The sequence below is a fragment of the Crocuta crocuta genome, unplaced genomic scaffold (genome assembly GCF_008692635.1).
Source record: "Crocuta crocuta isolate KB4526 unplaced genomic scaffold, BGI_CrCroc_1.0 scaffold213, whole genome shotgun sequence".
NCBI lineage: Eukaryota > Metazoa > Chordata > Mammalia > Carnivora > Hyaenidae > Crocuta > Crocuta crocuta.
Window position 1 is genome coordinate 3,814,872 of NW_027529442.1, and position 14,716 is coordinate 3,829,587.

General features: G+C 40.8%; 1 protein-coding gene and 1 long non-coding RNA gene across 3 annotated transcripts in view; one reads left to right on the forward strand and one right to left on the reverse strand.

Annotated features, from left to right (window-relative positions):
• Positions 1-4,274, reverse strand: part of LOC144228437 (uncharacterized) — a 209,815-nt gene extending 205,541 nt beyond the window's left edge. The window contains exon 1 of the long non-coding RNA XR_013334196.1: positions 4,177-4,274. This is a non-coding gene — a long non-coding RNA (uncharacterized LOC144228437). The remainder of the gene's footprint in view (positions 1-4,176) is intronic.
• Positions 4,275-14,545: 10,271 nt separating this feature from the next.
• SYNPR (synaptoporin) overlaps positions 14,546-14,716 on the forward strand; it is a 303,250-nt gene continuing 303,079 nt past the window's right edge. The window contains exon 1 of one of the 2 annotated variants that reach the window (XM_077760248.1): positions 14,546-14,622. In XM_077760248.1, the coding sequence (XP_077616374.1) occupies positions 14,605-14,622 (18 nt within the window). In that variant the 5' untranslated portion in view covers positions 14,546-14,604. The remainder of the gene's footprint in view (positions 14,623-14,716) is intronic. The other variant, XM_077760249.1, reaches the window with a different exon arrangement.

Genomic DNA, 14,716 nt, shown 5'->3' on the forward strand with positions numbered 1-14,716 from the left:
TTTTTTTTTTTTTTACTAATGAAGAAGCTGAGTCTAAAAACACACACTCTAGCTAGCACACCTGGTCAAAGTTCACAGATGCTGCAGAGACCCTAACCAGAGCTCCCCATCCAAGTGGACATAGATTTTGCCACACTAATTATTAAAGCCAAAGGAAACACATCTATATCTTACTGAGTCAAGTACATGCCCCTGTTCCCACTGGTGGAGCCTGGCCCAGACAAGAGTACAATCTATCACATAAACATGTCCAAGCATTTGTGGTTTCTTTTCCTTTTTTCTTTTCTTTCTTCCTTTCTTCCTTCCTTCCTTCCTTTCTTTCTTTCTTTCTCTCTCTCTCTCTCTTTCTTTCTTTCAGCACTTTAGCCCTGTTAGATTTTTCAGTACCTTTACATCACCTATCTGACAACATTCAAATACTGAAGACAACAGGTACCTATTGTGCTTATTAATACAGTAGCTAGTATCTGATAGGTGCTCAATAAATTAACAGGAGGAAATAAAAAATAAAATTATGTTGTTACAACATCCCCCTGAGTCTCACTTATTCAATACATTGATTGAATCTTTGAAGGTTTACTCAGGACTGGCTTCTCCACTCAGGTTAGGAAGCATAGTGCCTAGGAACCATGAAGAGGCTCATGAAGACATTTCAATTTCTTTCAAAAATCAGAAGAAAAAATGAATATGATTCAGTTTGGATTATACTCATCTTTATGCTAATGCAGTTCTAAAAGACAAGTTTAGTGTGATTTTGAAAAGAAAGAGCCAGGAAGGCAAGTCGCAAGTTATGATATGGCCCTGGGCTCTCTGGGATGCTTTAAGAACTGATGCATGGTAAGCTACAGACCTGCACTGAGCTCACTGAAAACCTACGGACATGAATATGGAGTTCAATGTATGTACCCGTCAGTTGGAAAAAGTGAGCTGACGTCTGACTACTTTCTGAGAAATATACTTGGTTAACCAATGGTAGAGATGTTGAAGTCAAAGATGGAAACTCTGGATGAGCTGTTCTCTCACAGTTTACTGGGGAAAAGGATCATATGTTTTTCCTGTGGACCACCCATAAGCCACATGTAAGGGATCAGTCACAGGATCCTCTGAGCCGCAAGGGGCTGCCATGTTCCTAAGAAGCTGCGGACGGACGGAGTACATTACCAGCTGAGGCAGGAGCACACACCTTAGGTCAAGGAGAGCCAGGTGAGTGGTCCCTAACAGTAGGGACTGGGAGTATCTTTCTGAAAAAGAGAAAGTCTTCCAGGCTGAGAGGGAATGAAGCCAATTTACAACAGTGTCACTCATCCAGGAGCTTTCCTCCTCCACTGGCACTGACCCCTCTTCCTTTCTGCCAGAAAGCTGTTAGCAAGGGAGAGAGGAGGAACAAGGAAAGAAAGAAGCAAACCACAGCATCCTCCGCCATGTTGGCTGGGGCTTGATTATTATATGAGAATTATATTACAGATTTCAGAATCAAGAAAATTGGAAATAACCTATTAACTTTTTATTGAGAGAGCAATTCAAACTCATGTCTGAGTTTTCTTTCAGTGGCCTGGGGGAATCATGGGAGAAAAAAATTAAAAAAAGAGGCAATTTGTTCAGTATCATCCATTTCAGTGAAAATATTCTGAAAGAGTCAATACCTTCACATATGGTTTCACAAATTCAGATTTCCCACCACTTGAATATTCATTATTTCACACTGTGGAATAATCATTCTTCATGTAAACAAGCAAATAAAATGAGCATAGAATTTAATTCATGATTCTACACGCCAAGTCATAAGTGAGGGGGGAGAGTTCCCACAGAGCCTTCTGAAAGAAGAAGATAGCAGTCAATGACAGCATGGCATCCAGGCAGCAAGAGGAAGAGGCCTGGGTGATATTGAGGCAATTTCCATGTTATGTTGCAGACTACTGATCACATCAGCCAATCTATTCTGGATACACACTACACACGTGTTTGTGATCATTTCTGTTTATATACAAATATTTGTGGAAAATATGGAATATTTTGAAAATGTAGAGAACTTAATATCAACCTGTTTTCATATGGGGGAGTTGAACGGAACTGTTGAGCATTCAAAGTAAATGTCCCAAATATGCTATTTTTCAAGTTTCTTCACTGTGTCAACCTAGAAATTTCTTGTTGTGTTTTTTTTTTTACTTGTTTTCACCATCTGCCACCATACAATGTTAGTAGAATATTATTGACTATATTCCCTCTGCTGTACTTTTCATCTCTGTGACTTATTCATTCTATAAGTGAACGTCTGTACCTTTTAAGCCCCTTTATCTATTTTGCCCATCCCTCACCCCCAACCCTCTGGCAACCACCAGTTTGCTCTCTGTATTCAAAAGTCTGGGTTTTTTTTAGTTTGTTTGATTTCTGTAGATTCCACATATAAATGAAATCATGTGGTATTTGTGTGATTTATTTCACTTAGCATGTCAACCCTAGATATTTCTCTCAATTTCTACATAATTTTAATATACAATGTATTTGTGAAGACAGTTTCCTAATAATTCTAATGATAATGAGAAACCACTTACAAATTTAAGTATCCTATTTATCTATTTCCCCAAATACAAGCATAAATTCTGTTTTCCTGATAACATAGGATATGATTTGCTTATGTGTTGCAGACTATGAGTTTGGAGTTCTCTCTTGTCCAGCAAGAGAGCTGCCGCAGAACTGAATACAAGAGAGGCTGATGTCAAGGAGAAGACAAGAACCTTGAACAGGGGTTTTGACTTCATATTGATTGAGCTCACAAGCTATTACCCACGTGGTGAACATGAAGAAAACAAGATCTTATAGAGGCAAATGTGGAGAAAACAATCAGACAGTAATCATGAATTTGTGTGTGTAAGAAGCAAAGAGTCTGGGGGGCAAGTGGGTTTGTGATCGAAGTACAGCAGTATATTGGCGTCAGATGGAAAATAATTTCCTGCAGGTGCTATAACAAGTTACTTGTGATCCCCTTCTAACCTATTTATGTAAGTAGAACCTATTTTCCCACACTTAAGGAAATTAACTAATGATGATTTTGCTCACAAGTACCTGACCATGGAAAGGTGGGTGTGAGGGTTTGAATTGAAATGCACAGTCACACAACTGTTTTTAAGGTACGGAAGACACATCTTAGAATTTATATAACAGTCATTCCTGTCTGGTTCTTTTTAGATTTTTCTCATTGTTATTTCCAGTGATTATTTTTCAGATATAAAGACATGTTAAAGTATTTACTGATGGAAACACTGGCAGATACCTACCCACAGCCCTTCGCAGAAATGGTATTTTAAGCCCATCCTATCTTTCCCAGTAACATCCCATTCAAACCCAGTTTGTTGCATTCTACATTTATGGGCCACCAAAGTGGTGCCACACACTGAGCTTACAATGAATGGGTTACAAATATGATTGGCCTATACTTCCTACCTTTAAGGAGACCATTGATTTATCCAATAGGCATTTTCTGTGAGCCTATTCTGTGCAACATTTCCTGTAAAGTTGGTGATACAGGAAGCAGCCAAGATTCTGCCATATGGAGCTTACATATTATAGTAGGAAGGTAAATAGTGAGAAGGTAAATTGGATCATAATTGTTATACAGAAGTAGAGGGTATTAAGATAGCACATGACAAAGGCACCTTAGTCTGGAATATTAGGTAGGCTTCTGTATTAACATCAAGTATTACATTAAAAGAAGTATAATAAAACCAGAGGATTTGGGATGTCTGGGTGGCTCAGTCAGTTGAGCATCTGACCTGAGCTCAGATCATGGTCTCACAGTTTGTGAGTTCGAGCCCCGCACTGGGCTCTGTGCTGACAGCTAAAAGCCTGGAGCCTGCTTCAGATTCTGTGTCTCCCTCTCTCTCTGCACCTCTCCCATCTCATTCTGTGTGTGTGTGTCTCTCTCTCAAAAATAACTAAGCATTAAAATAATTTTTTAAAAAACCCCAGAGAATTATAAGTTGAAAGAAACATTTTCAAAGTACAAAGAGCACTGGGGTAAGAGTGACCAGTTTTGATCGGTTTACAACTAAAGGAAGTGAAAATCTAGGCTTCCCAGAATAGATGTCATTGGACTGAGCAATGAGGGACATTTTATTAGGGTACAGTCTAAGGCAATCTAACAACCTTCAAAACATAACGGCATGAACAAAGTACTACCTTGTAACAGATCAAAGATCAGATGATGCTATCATCCTCCAGATATGATGTTCATCCTTGACTCGGGCTGCTACAGCTTCTGTCATCATATGTCATATGATGTCATCATCCTGTGTCTTATGGATCCCACCTGGCCACAAGGAAAAAAGGAAGTAGATTGGTATGCAAAAACAAGAAAAAGTAACTGTTAAAATTTAAAGTGAAAAAAGTAGGAAAGTAAGTTGTATAATAATATAAATGGTATTAACTCATTTTTATTAACGATAGCATATATGTGCCACTTGAAATAAAGATATTTTTTAAAATAAAGGCATATACATGCATAGACATATATCCACATATACTTCTATATAGAAAGTTGTATATTCCTGTGAGCAATGGAAGTAGGAGGTGGGGGGGGGAACCCTCTTATTTTATGTAGTTCTATATTATTTGAAGTTTTATGTGTATTACTCTTATTAATATGTGTCATATAAAAAGAAGAAAGGGTATCACAGTGTTAACGTGCTTATATTTTCTCTTCATAAACTCCCATGAACACAAATGCACACAAAATATACATAAAGCCAAAAAAACATTACCTTTAATTAACCTTTATATAGAAATAAAGCCATGCAGAGAAAAATACATTTCTCTTGCTTAATTTATAGATTATGCTAAGGAACAAGTAATCCAACATTGATTTCACTACTCGAAGAGTTGCATAAAATTGTTCTATTTCTTATTCTATCATTGAGCATGATGGACCCCTAGCTAGAAAAATAATAGCACTAAGTAATGACTGACTTTTTTTTTTAACTTCAGGATGTTAACCTATGGTTGCTAGATCATTTTTTAACATTAAGACTATTTTCTCTTCAGGGCAGTTTTAGGTTCACAGCAAAATTGAGCAGAAGGGACAGAGATTTTGTATACACTCTACCCCACCACAAGCATAGCCTCCTTTATTATCATCTTCCACTACCTGGATGGCAGAATGTTTATAATTGATGACATTACATTGACACACTGTAATCACCCAAAGTCCACAGTTTACATTACAGTCATTCTGGCACTATATATTACATAGGTTTGGACAAATGTAAAATGACACATATCCATGATTAGGATATCAAACAGAGTATTTTCACTGCCTTAAATATCCTCTGTGTCATTTATTCATCCCTCCCTCCACCACAACCTCTGGCAAACACTGTCATTTTTACTGTCTCCAGAGCTTTGCCTTTTCCAGAAGGTCATATAGCCAGAATCATATATGTGCCACCTTTTCAGACTGACTTCCAATGTTTAAATACACATTTAAGTTTCCTCCATGCCTCTTCATGGCTTAATAGCTTGATTAATTTTTTTTAAATCAAACATGTTCCTCTCACCTCATTTGTACTTAACAACCTGTAACACTAAGGTAAAACAAGGAATCCTTTAAAATAAAACCTTTACAAATCTTGAAAATAAATGGGAAAAGTGCTCTCCTTAATGATACAGCAAAAGATACAAATGATCCTGCAAAAATTATTAGTAGTAAGACAAAAATTAACAGGACAGCGAAGGATTGAGAGTGTGGAATAATACTTGGGAATAAACTTAACCAAAGACGTTTACATTGAAAATTACAAAACATTGACAAAAATGAAAGACATAAATGAATGGAAATGCCTATCAAAATCACAATGGCAGGGTGTCTGGGTGGCTCAGTCGGTTATGTGACTGACTCATGGTTTCAGCTCCAGTTCACTGATCTCATGGTTTGTGGGTTCAAGCCCTGTGTCGGGCTCCATGCTGACAGCACAGAGCCCACGTCGGATTCTCTCTCTCTCTCTTTCTCTCTCTCTCCCTGACCCTCCCCACTCATGTCTTCTCTCTTTTTCTCAAAACAATAAACTTAAAAAAATCCCAATAGCATTTTTCACAGAAATAATGAAAACAATCCTAAAATTCATATAAAACCACTGAGACCTTGACTGGCCAAAACAATCTTAAGAACCAAGCTGAAGGCATCACACTTTCTGATTTCAAACTATAAAGTTATAAGAATCAAAATAGTTGTACTGACATAAAGACATAGATCAATGGAACATAATAGAGAGCTCAGAAATAAACCAAAGCATATGTGTTTAACTGATCTTTGACAAGATTACCAACAATACCCAAGGGGGATAGGACAGTTTCTTCAGCAAATGGTGTTGTGAAACCTGGATATCCACATGTGTCCTTACAACAATTAAAAAAAAAAAAAAGAGAGAGAGAAAAGAGGATGTGAATAATCAGTCCCCAGTATTTAATTAGGTAGTTGGGGTTGGTAACTAAATAAAAGTCTCATCAATATCTCTAATTTCCAGTTGTGATCTTAGAGATGTGTATTTTATATTTTGGATAATTGGAAGGTATAAAATTATCTCAAGCTCTCAAGAATTATTGGGTACAGGGACACCTGACTGGCTCAGTCGATTGAGCGTCTGACTTCGGCTCAGGTCTTGATCTTGCAGTTCATAGGTTCAAGTCCCACATCAGGCTCTCTGCTGCCAGTGACGAGCCTGCTTAGGATTCTCTGTCTCCCTCTCTGTCTGCTCCTCCCTTGCTCATGTGGTGTGGGCGTGCACTCTCTCTCTCAAATAAACATTTAAAAAAAGAAGAATTATTGGCTTCAAATTTGGCTTCACCTCCAGTTAGCTGTATGAACTTGGGCAAGTCTTTAACTTATCCATGACTCAGTTCCATTATTTGCAAACTCTGGATAACACTAACTAATTTGTAGTGGTATAAGAAGCTTATCACAGTGACTGGCACATAGCAAATCCTCATTAAAAGTCACTTCTAACAAAGCTGTTGATATCTGCTGACCATGATTTGGGGAAAGGATTCTTTCATTCTCTGTCTTCTCTCTCTTCCTCCCCCTCTTGCTGTTTCTCTTCCTTCCTTCCTTCTCTTTCAGTGATTTTTGGGGTTTTAACCTGTTTTCTATTTCTGCCAAAGAACCTATGTAATTATACCTTTCTTCTGGGTATTATCTGCCAAGCAGGTGTAAAAGTGCAGTGCAATGTAATTTAGTAAAGATCTAATTTTAGGTATTGGATTTGTGTTTGTCTGTGTGAGTGGTCCAGCAATGCCCTCACACACACTTGTCAAGCTGTGTGAAAGGACCTTGGCTGGCAGAGAATATGACCATGAAGTGACAAAGGGGTCAATTTTCCAATGACTCATGCTTTAATTAATCTGAGTTTGCTTTTTACTTAAAGGTTCAGATTGGTAAGGAATAAGTAAATGTGTTCTTACAATTGTTGAATAGGATGAGTTTTTCTTTGGACTCATTTAGAGTAGATGCAAATGCCATTTTGTCATATTGAAGCACAAGGTCTAAATACCATCTGGAGAATTTACTAAAATGAAAAGCATGCAGTGTATAATTTGGATTACAGACTTTTATTAAAGATATGAAAGAATTCATCTGGTTTTTCCTATCTTTATCATCTGTAAGGATCTTATTAATATATGTATGTAACTATTCCCTAAAACAAGAATAAAATTCTTAGAGATTGCAAATATTCCCAAGTAAACTATTTTTTAAATTTTTTTTAGTGCTTATTTATTTTTGAGAGACAGAGCATGAGTAGGGGAGGGGCAAAGAGAGAAGGAGACACAGAATCCAAAGCAACCTCCAGGCTCTGAGCTGTCAGCACAGAGCCTTACATGGGGCTCAAATCCACGAACCATGAGATCATGACCTGAGCCGAAGTCAGATGCTTAACCGACTGAGCCACCCAGGCGCCCCGTAAAACTATTTTTAAGAACATAACAATCCCTGTCAAAGCTCTACTTATAAACATCAAAGAAATGGGAAAACTTTCACCTTGAATTTTATGTTATTGGAAAGTGTGTGTACATCAGGAAGCCTCCCAGAAAGGTTACCAATATTCTTATCAACCCCTGAAGAAAATTCCCAAGATCAACTGAGAAGCTTGGAATTTAAGGAGAAAGAATAAAGAAAAAACATTTGAAGGAAAAAAAAATGAGAATTTTGAAAAGAAAAAAAGGAGATAGAAGAAAAGAAATGATTTTTAAGTGTTTATGGTAAGTCGTGGTGTATGACAGTCACTTAGGATGTCAATGTCATTCATAGGCCATCTCCCTACTATTGTTGTAGGTCTTTTTTTTTTTTCAACATTTTATTTATTTCTGAGAAAGAGAGAACAGCATGAGCAGGGGAGGTTTGGAGAGAAAGGGAGACACAGAATCTGAAGCAGGCTCCAGGCTCTGAGCTAGCTGTTAGCACAGAGCCCGACGCGGGGTTTGAACCCACAATCCGTGAGATGGTGACCTGAGCTGAAGTCAGACGCTGAAGTGACTGAGCCACCCAGTCACCCGCATGTTGTAGGTCTTATATCTTGGCTTTTTAGCAGCTTTATGTACTAGATTCTCGGATGCCAGATATTATTCTGGTCTTTTACTTTGTAAACTCATATATTCCTTCTTACAAAGCAATGTGGATGGTCCAGTTAATCTCCATTTTACTATAAGGAAGCTGAGTAAAAAGAGTTTAAGAGCCTTGCTCAAGGTCACAAAACAAGGGAGTGGTAGAGTCAGGATATGAGGAACACAGTCAATTTCCAAAATTTGAGTAATCCTCTCTTATTATGCTAGACCTTTTTTTCAGGCAGGAAGACTTTAGGCAAATTGTATCCATTCTTTGGGCTTTATTCAAAAATTGCAGTGAGCACCCTCCTACACCGTTGGTGGGAATGTAAACTGGTGCAGTCCCTTGGAAAAAGGTGTGGAGTTTCCTCAACAAATTAACAATAGAACTCCCCTAGGACCCAGCAATAGTGCTGCTAGGAATTTACCCAGGGGATACAGGAGTGTTGATGCATAGGGTTAGTTGATGCATGTACGCCAATGTTCATAGCAGCACTCTCAACAATAGCCAAATCATGGAAAGAGCCTAAGTGTTCATCAACTGATGAATGGATCAAGAAGATGTGGTTTATCTATACAATGGACTACTACACGGCAATGAGAAAGAATGAAATCTGGCCATTCGTAAAACGTGGATAGAACTTGAGAGTATTATGCTCAGTGAAGTAAGTCAGGCAGAGAAGGACAAATACCATATGTTTTCACTCACATGTGGAACAGAAGAAACTTAACAGGACCATGGGGAAGGGGAAAAATAGATAAGGAGAGGGAGGGGGTAAACCATAAGAGACTCTTAAATACTAAGAACAAACTGAGGGTTGAAAGGCTTGGGGGAGAGGGGAAAAGAGGTGATGGGCATGAAGGAGGGCAATTGTTGGAATGAGCATTGAGTGTTATATGGAAACCAACTTGACAATAAAAAAAAAAATTGCAGTGGGTGATAGGAGATTAACACAAAGTGATTGTGATCCATGAGTCTGNGGTCATGACCTAAGCCAAAACCAAGAGTTAGATGCTTAACTGACTGAGCCACCCAGGGGCCCCTAGTAGTTATGATTATTAATTAAGAATGATCCTGGGGCCCCTGGGTGGCTGTGAATTAAGTGTCTAACTCTTGATTTCAGCTCAGGTCATGATCTCATGATCCTGAGATGGAGCCCGATAGGGCACCGTTGTAAGCATGGAGTCTGCTTGGGATTCTCTCTCTCTCTCTCTCTCTCTCTGTTCCTACCCCAACGAGTGCATGCACATGCACACACATTCTCAGTCAAAATAAATAGATAAGTAAATGTTTCATAAAGAAGAATGATCTTATTTGAATGCTAGTAATTCCATAGAAGCTTATGAAATCTTATTTTGTGAGGAAGTTTCGAACCAAGTAAACATGTACACATTCTTGTATATTGTATTTAAGCTATTGTTTTTCCCAAAGTAGCCTTCAAGCCTAGTGCAGCACCCAAAGCTGAGTTTGAGCTCACAACCCTGAGATCAAAACCTGAGCCAAGATCAAGAGTCAGACACTTAGCTAACTGAGCCCCCCAAATGCTCCTGGATTGCAGCCAATTTAAGAGTGAGACATAAGTAAGTAAAGATGCCTTTACTTGATCTTTGAGTTGACAGATAATACTGTCATTTATTATAAAATGAGAATTCTTGAAAATATTCCCACACCAACTCCTAGACTGTCCAGCCCTCTGCAAGCCAAATATATAAGCAAATAATCACACAGACATGTTATTGGCCTTTGTTCTTGTACTCACTAGTCAAGTACAGATTTGGAAAGTTTTAGGTTAGCAGCATAAGCAGAGTTAAATATATGACATTTGACTTCCACTCATTACTTATTTCTAGTATTTTAAATATCATATGGATAGTATTTCCTCCTGTATTAAGTTGCTATGGGTAAAATTTTAAATTATTTTTTCTTCTTTGCCAGAAGAGATATAGGAAGATGAAACCCAAGCATGTTATTCTATTATTCCTGAGAGCAAGATTTAATTGCCTGAATAATTCAAGTTCATCTCCTGCAGTTTGGTACTTCAGTGTTTGTCATTTTGATCCCCTTTGAGATTCAAAACGGTTGCTTTTATAACCCAAATTTTGCTTACTTGCTCGTTTTACCAAATGTTGACCTGGAATATGTTGGATTTATAATATATCCCACTCCAACATAAACTCTGTGAAGGCAGAGATTTTGTCAACCACTTTATAGTACCGAGAACAGTACTAACACGCAATAAGCATGCAGTCCTTACTTGTTGAATACCTAAGTCAAGGCTTCTCAGTCTTGGCACTATTGACATTTTCTGAATAAATCTCTATTGTATCCAGCTTTCTTTTGTACTGGAGGAGGTTGAGCAGTATCCTTGGCCAAGACACTCTAGATGCCAGCAGGTGCCAATAGCATCTTTCTATCCCCCTTCCTCTACCCAGTTGTGACAACTTCAAATGTCTCCAAACAATGCCAAATGGTTCCTGGGGGAAGGAAGGGCCCAAATCTCCCTCTGTTGAGAACCACTGCAGTAAATTAACGAACTGCCTTGGCACATAAAAAGAAGTCATCACAAACATAAGTCCCTGGTAGAAAACAAAAGAATCTGGAAACTGATTTACATGATCAATATAGGCCACTGAAATGGATCGCTCATGCCTCACCCTAGGTAACATGATTGCTGAGCCAATGCAATAATCTGTTATAGTAAGAAAGAACTTTTCTGTCGTCTTGTGGCAGAAGAGAAGGTGTCACCCTCAGCCACTGAGAATAATATTGTGGCAGTGTTTATATCATCCATCCGACTTCCCCCAACCTAGTTTTCTAGAGACCCCACTGTCATTTCTAGGTCTGAAGATAGAGGTTTTAACCCCGAAGTCTACAAAATATTTAACACTGCAAATGCAGTATGGGACTCTGGGTTATTTTGGTGATGCAGCTGCTGGTAGCTCATACATTTCTGGAACGTGAAAAGCATCCTGTGACAATGTGCAATTGTTGTCTAAGCTATGACACATTTGCCATTTGCCACGGTTCTGGCTTCCTTCACATGGTGTTTGGAGGACTGGAAAAATCTGCCACCATATTAGCGAGGAGAAATGTTGGGGGTGAAGAAAGACCTAGGGGAACAGGTTCAAGAATCACACTTCAGCTGTGCCAAGTTCTCAGCTCAGACGAAAGGCTTGTGGGCAACAGCTTACATAAATCACTCTCTCTGTCTAAAGGGCTAGGTTTAGATGTTTATGTTTGGACGACCCTGGGCAAGTTACCTAGCCTTTCTAAGCCTGGATGGACCATCCATAAAAGAGGGGATTGAGGTGATGTTGAAATGATGTATTTAAAACACTTAGCACAACGTCTGGCATGCAGTAAGAACGGAATTGATGTAAGCTATTATAATCATCATTAAGCAGGAGATGTTATAGCCATAAGCTAGTTGACTGTGATGGAAACAGCGAGGATGCAAGGACAATGAGGGCATAGCGATTCTGGTAGAATCATGGTTCAGTTACTTCCTAGCTGTGTGAACCCTTGTATGAATCACCCTAAGTTCTATTGTGCTGCAGTTAACAAAAGACAAAAATCTCAGGTACTTGCAACCCCGAATGCATTTCTTGCTCAGCTCCATGTTCATAAAGCCCAGGTGCCGCTCTGCTCTTCATAAATCTTTTTTTTTTTTTTTAAGTTTACTTACTTTTGAGAGAGAGACAGCGAGCACAGGCACGGGGGTGGGGGGCAGAGCCAGAGGAGGAGAGAAGAGCAAGCAGGATCTGTGCTGTCAGCGCAGAGTCTGGTGCGGGGCTCCATCCCACAACCCATGAGATCATGACCTGAGCTGAAATCAAGAGTAGGACGCTTTAATAGACTGAGCCACTCAGGTGCTCCTGCTCTTCATCAATCTTTGGCCAGGACCCAGGCTGTCTGAGTAGCCTCTGTGTGACATGTTGTATTCATGGTGGTATAAGAAAACAAACAAGATGGCAAATCTCTAAAGGTTCTGAATGCACACATCACCTTGCCCATCTTTCAGTGGCCAAAGCAAATAAAATGGCAGCTCCAAAAAGGCAAGGAAGGCCACACAGAGGAGGGGCACTGCAGAGTGGTAAGACAGTGCTACAACTGACCCCATCTCCCCTGAGAACCACTGAGCTTTCACCTTTGCTTTTCATTATTATTTGTGTGGGCACTAAGAAATATAACTAATCCGTGTGGAGAGATTACGGTGGGCCAGACTGCCTTAGATACATTATCTACGAAACCTCATTGAGTCCTTGTAACAAACAGCTGAGGTAGATATTATTGGTTCCATTTTTTTACAGATTAAAACAACAACTGAGGTCTTGAAGAGGCTAAGTCACTTCACACATAAGATTATATACATGTGGGGCCCCTGGGTGCCTTAGTCAGTTGGGCGTCCGACTTTTGCTTAGGTCATGATCTCGCGGTTCGTGGGTTCGAGCCCCGCGTCGGGCTCTGTGCTGACTGCCAGCTCAGAGCCTGGAGCCTGTTTCAGTCCGTATCTCCCTCTCTCTCTGACCCTCCCCTGCTCATGCTGTCTCTCTCTCTCCTAGAAATAAATAAAAATTTTTTAAAAAAAGATTATATACATGCATGTCAGGCCACATACTAAGTACTTGATACCTTCCTTCTCTCCCCCTCCCCTTGTTAAGTTGCATAATGGTTTATTTTTGAAACAACTGTTTCCAATTGTTTTAGACTCTCTGTATATAGCAGTAGGAACAAAATGGGGGGATTGCAGATGGTGCAACTAGCCCTTTGGAGTGCTTACGAAATTTCTAGTCTCAAACAAAACCCATCGGCCGGGGCATCTACCCTGGATGTGCTCTCTCTGACCCACGTTTGGCCTGCTGGCTCCCCTTTGCAGACCCTTAACTACGCATTTCCATTTTCACCCCCCACTCTTAAATATTAGTCACTCCTCCCCACCCCAAACTCCAAACCTTTTTGGCAAATCTTTGTAGTAAACAGATGGGGTATCTGTGTTGCTCGGAGACCACTTCATATGTGGAATCCAGTCCAGAGCGAGTGAGAAGGAAGGGGCGTATCAGCAGCATGACTGACTGGTTACGTGCTCTCCTCTTCCTTTTTTCTTCTTTTTCTTTCCCTTTCCCCTCCTACTCTTCCCTTCTACCCCTTACGCCCCTTCTCTCTCTCTCTCTCTCTCTCTCTTAAATTCGGCTCTGGCTTCATTATCTGTTAACTGTTTAAACTCGAGCCGACCACATCCCTTCCATGGTCCTCAATTTCCTCACCTCTAAAATGAGAAGAATAGTATACTAACCCACGGGGCTTTTGTGAATATGTGATGTTTATAAAGCCCTTTGCACAATTTCTGACTCAGAGAAGGAACTCAATTGTTTTGTTGTTGTGGTCTAGTATTTCCGTCAAGGTTAGCAGACCAAGGGAGGGGAAAAGGTATGAGTCTGGGAGGCACGGGCGCATTACTATTAGGATGAATTTGGAGGAGCTGCATTTGGGGGTTATTTGTGCCGCAAAGGGTCTCGGTAGAAGAGCCTGAGTTACGGAGGAACTTGAATTTCAGTCCCTGGGTGGCCCCTCATGAGCTGTGCGTTACCTTGGCTGATTTGGCCTCCGGAAGTGTATTTTCTACTTTTAACGTGGGCATGGCCTCCCCCAGCGGCCTCGAGAACTACCCGCGTGGCGCACGGTCCCACAGTCAGGCTGACTTTGGTCCCCCGTCCCTTCCAGCCGCGTGCGTCGAGCTCAGCCCGACCCGCTCCGGGTGCTGGGGGAAGGGGCCGCGTTACCCCGGTTCTCGGATGCACCCCAACACCCGGGGCTGCCCGGCCGCGCCGCGGGCGCTCCCGGGAGGCGTGTGCGAACGAACCAACGAGTCAACAGGCTTTCTTTGGTGTGCGGGAGTCGGCGGACCTCACACCCCTCCCCTGGTAAGGGGCGGGTGCCCTTCTCTCACCTGGNGAGGACGACGCGGCGGCGTCCCCCGAACTTCATCTGACTGGGAGAGGACCGCGCGCGGGCGAGCGATGGACCCCGTGAGTCAGGTAGGGCGGACCTGGGCTGGGGGGGCCCCCGCGGTCCCACAGGCGCCTCAGCCCCCTCCTCACCCTCTCTCTTTCTCTCTCTCTCGTCTGGCCC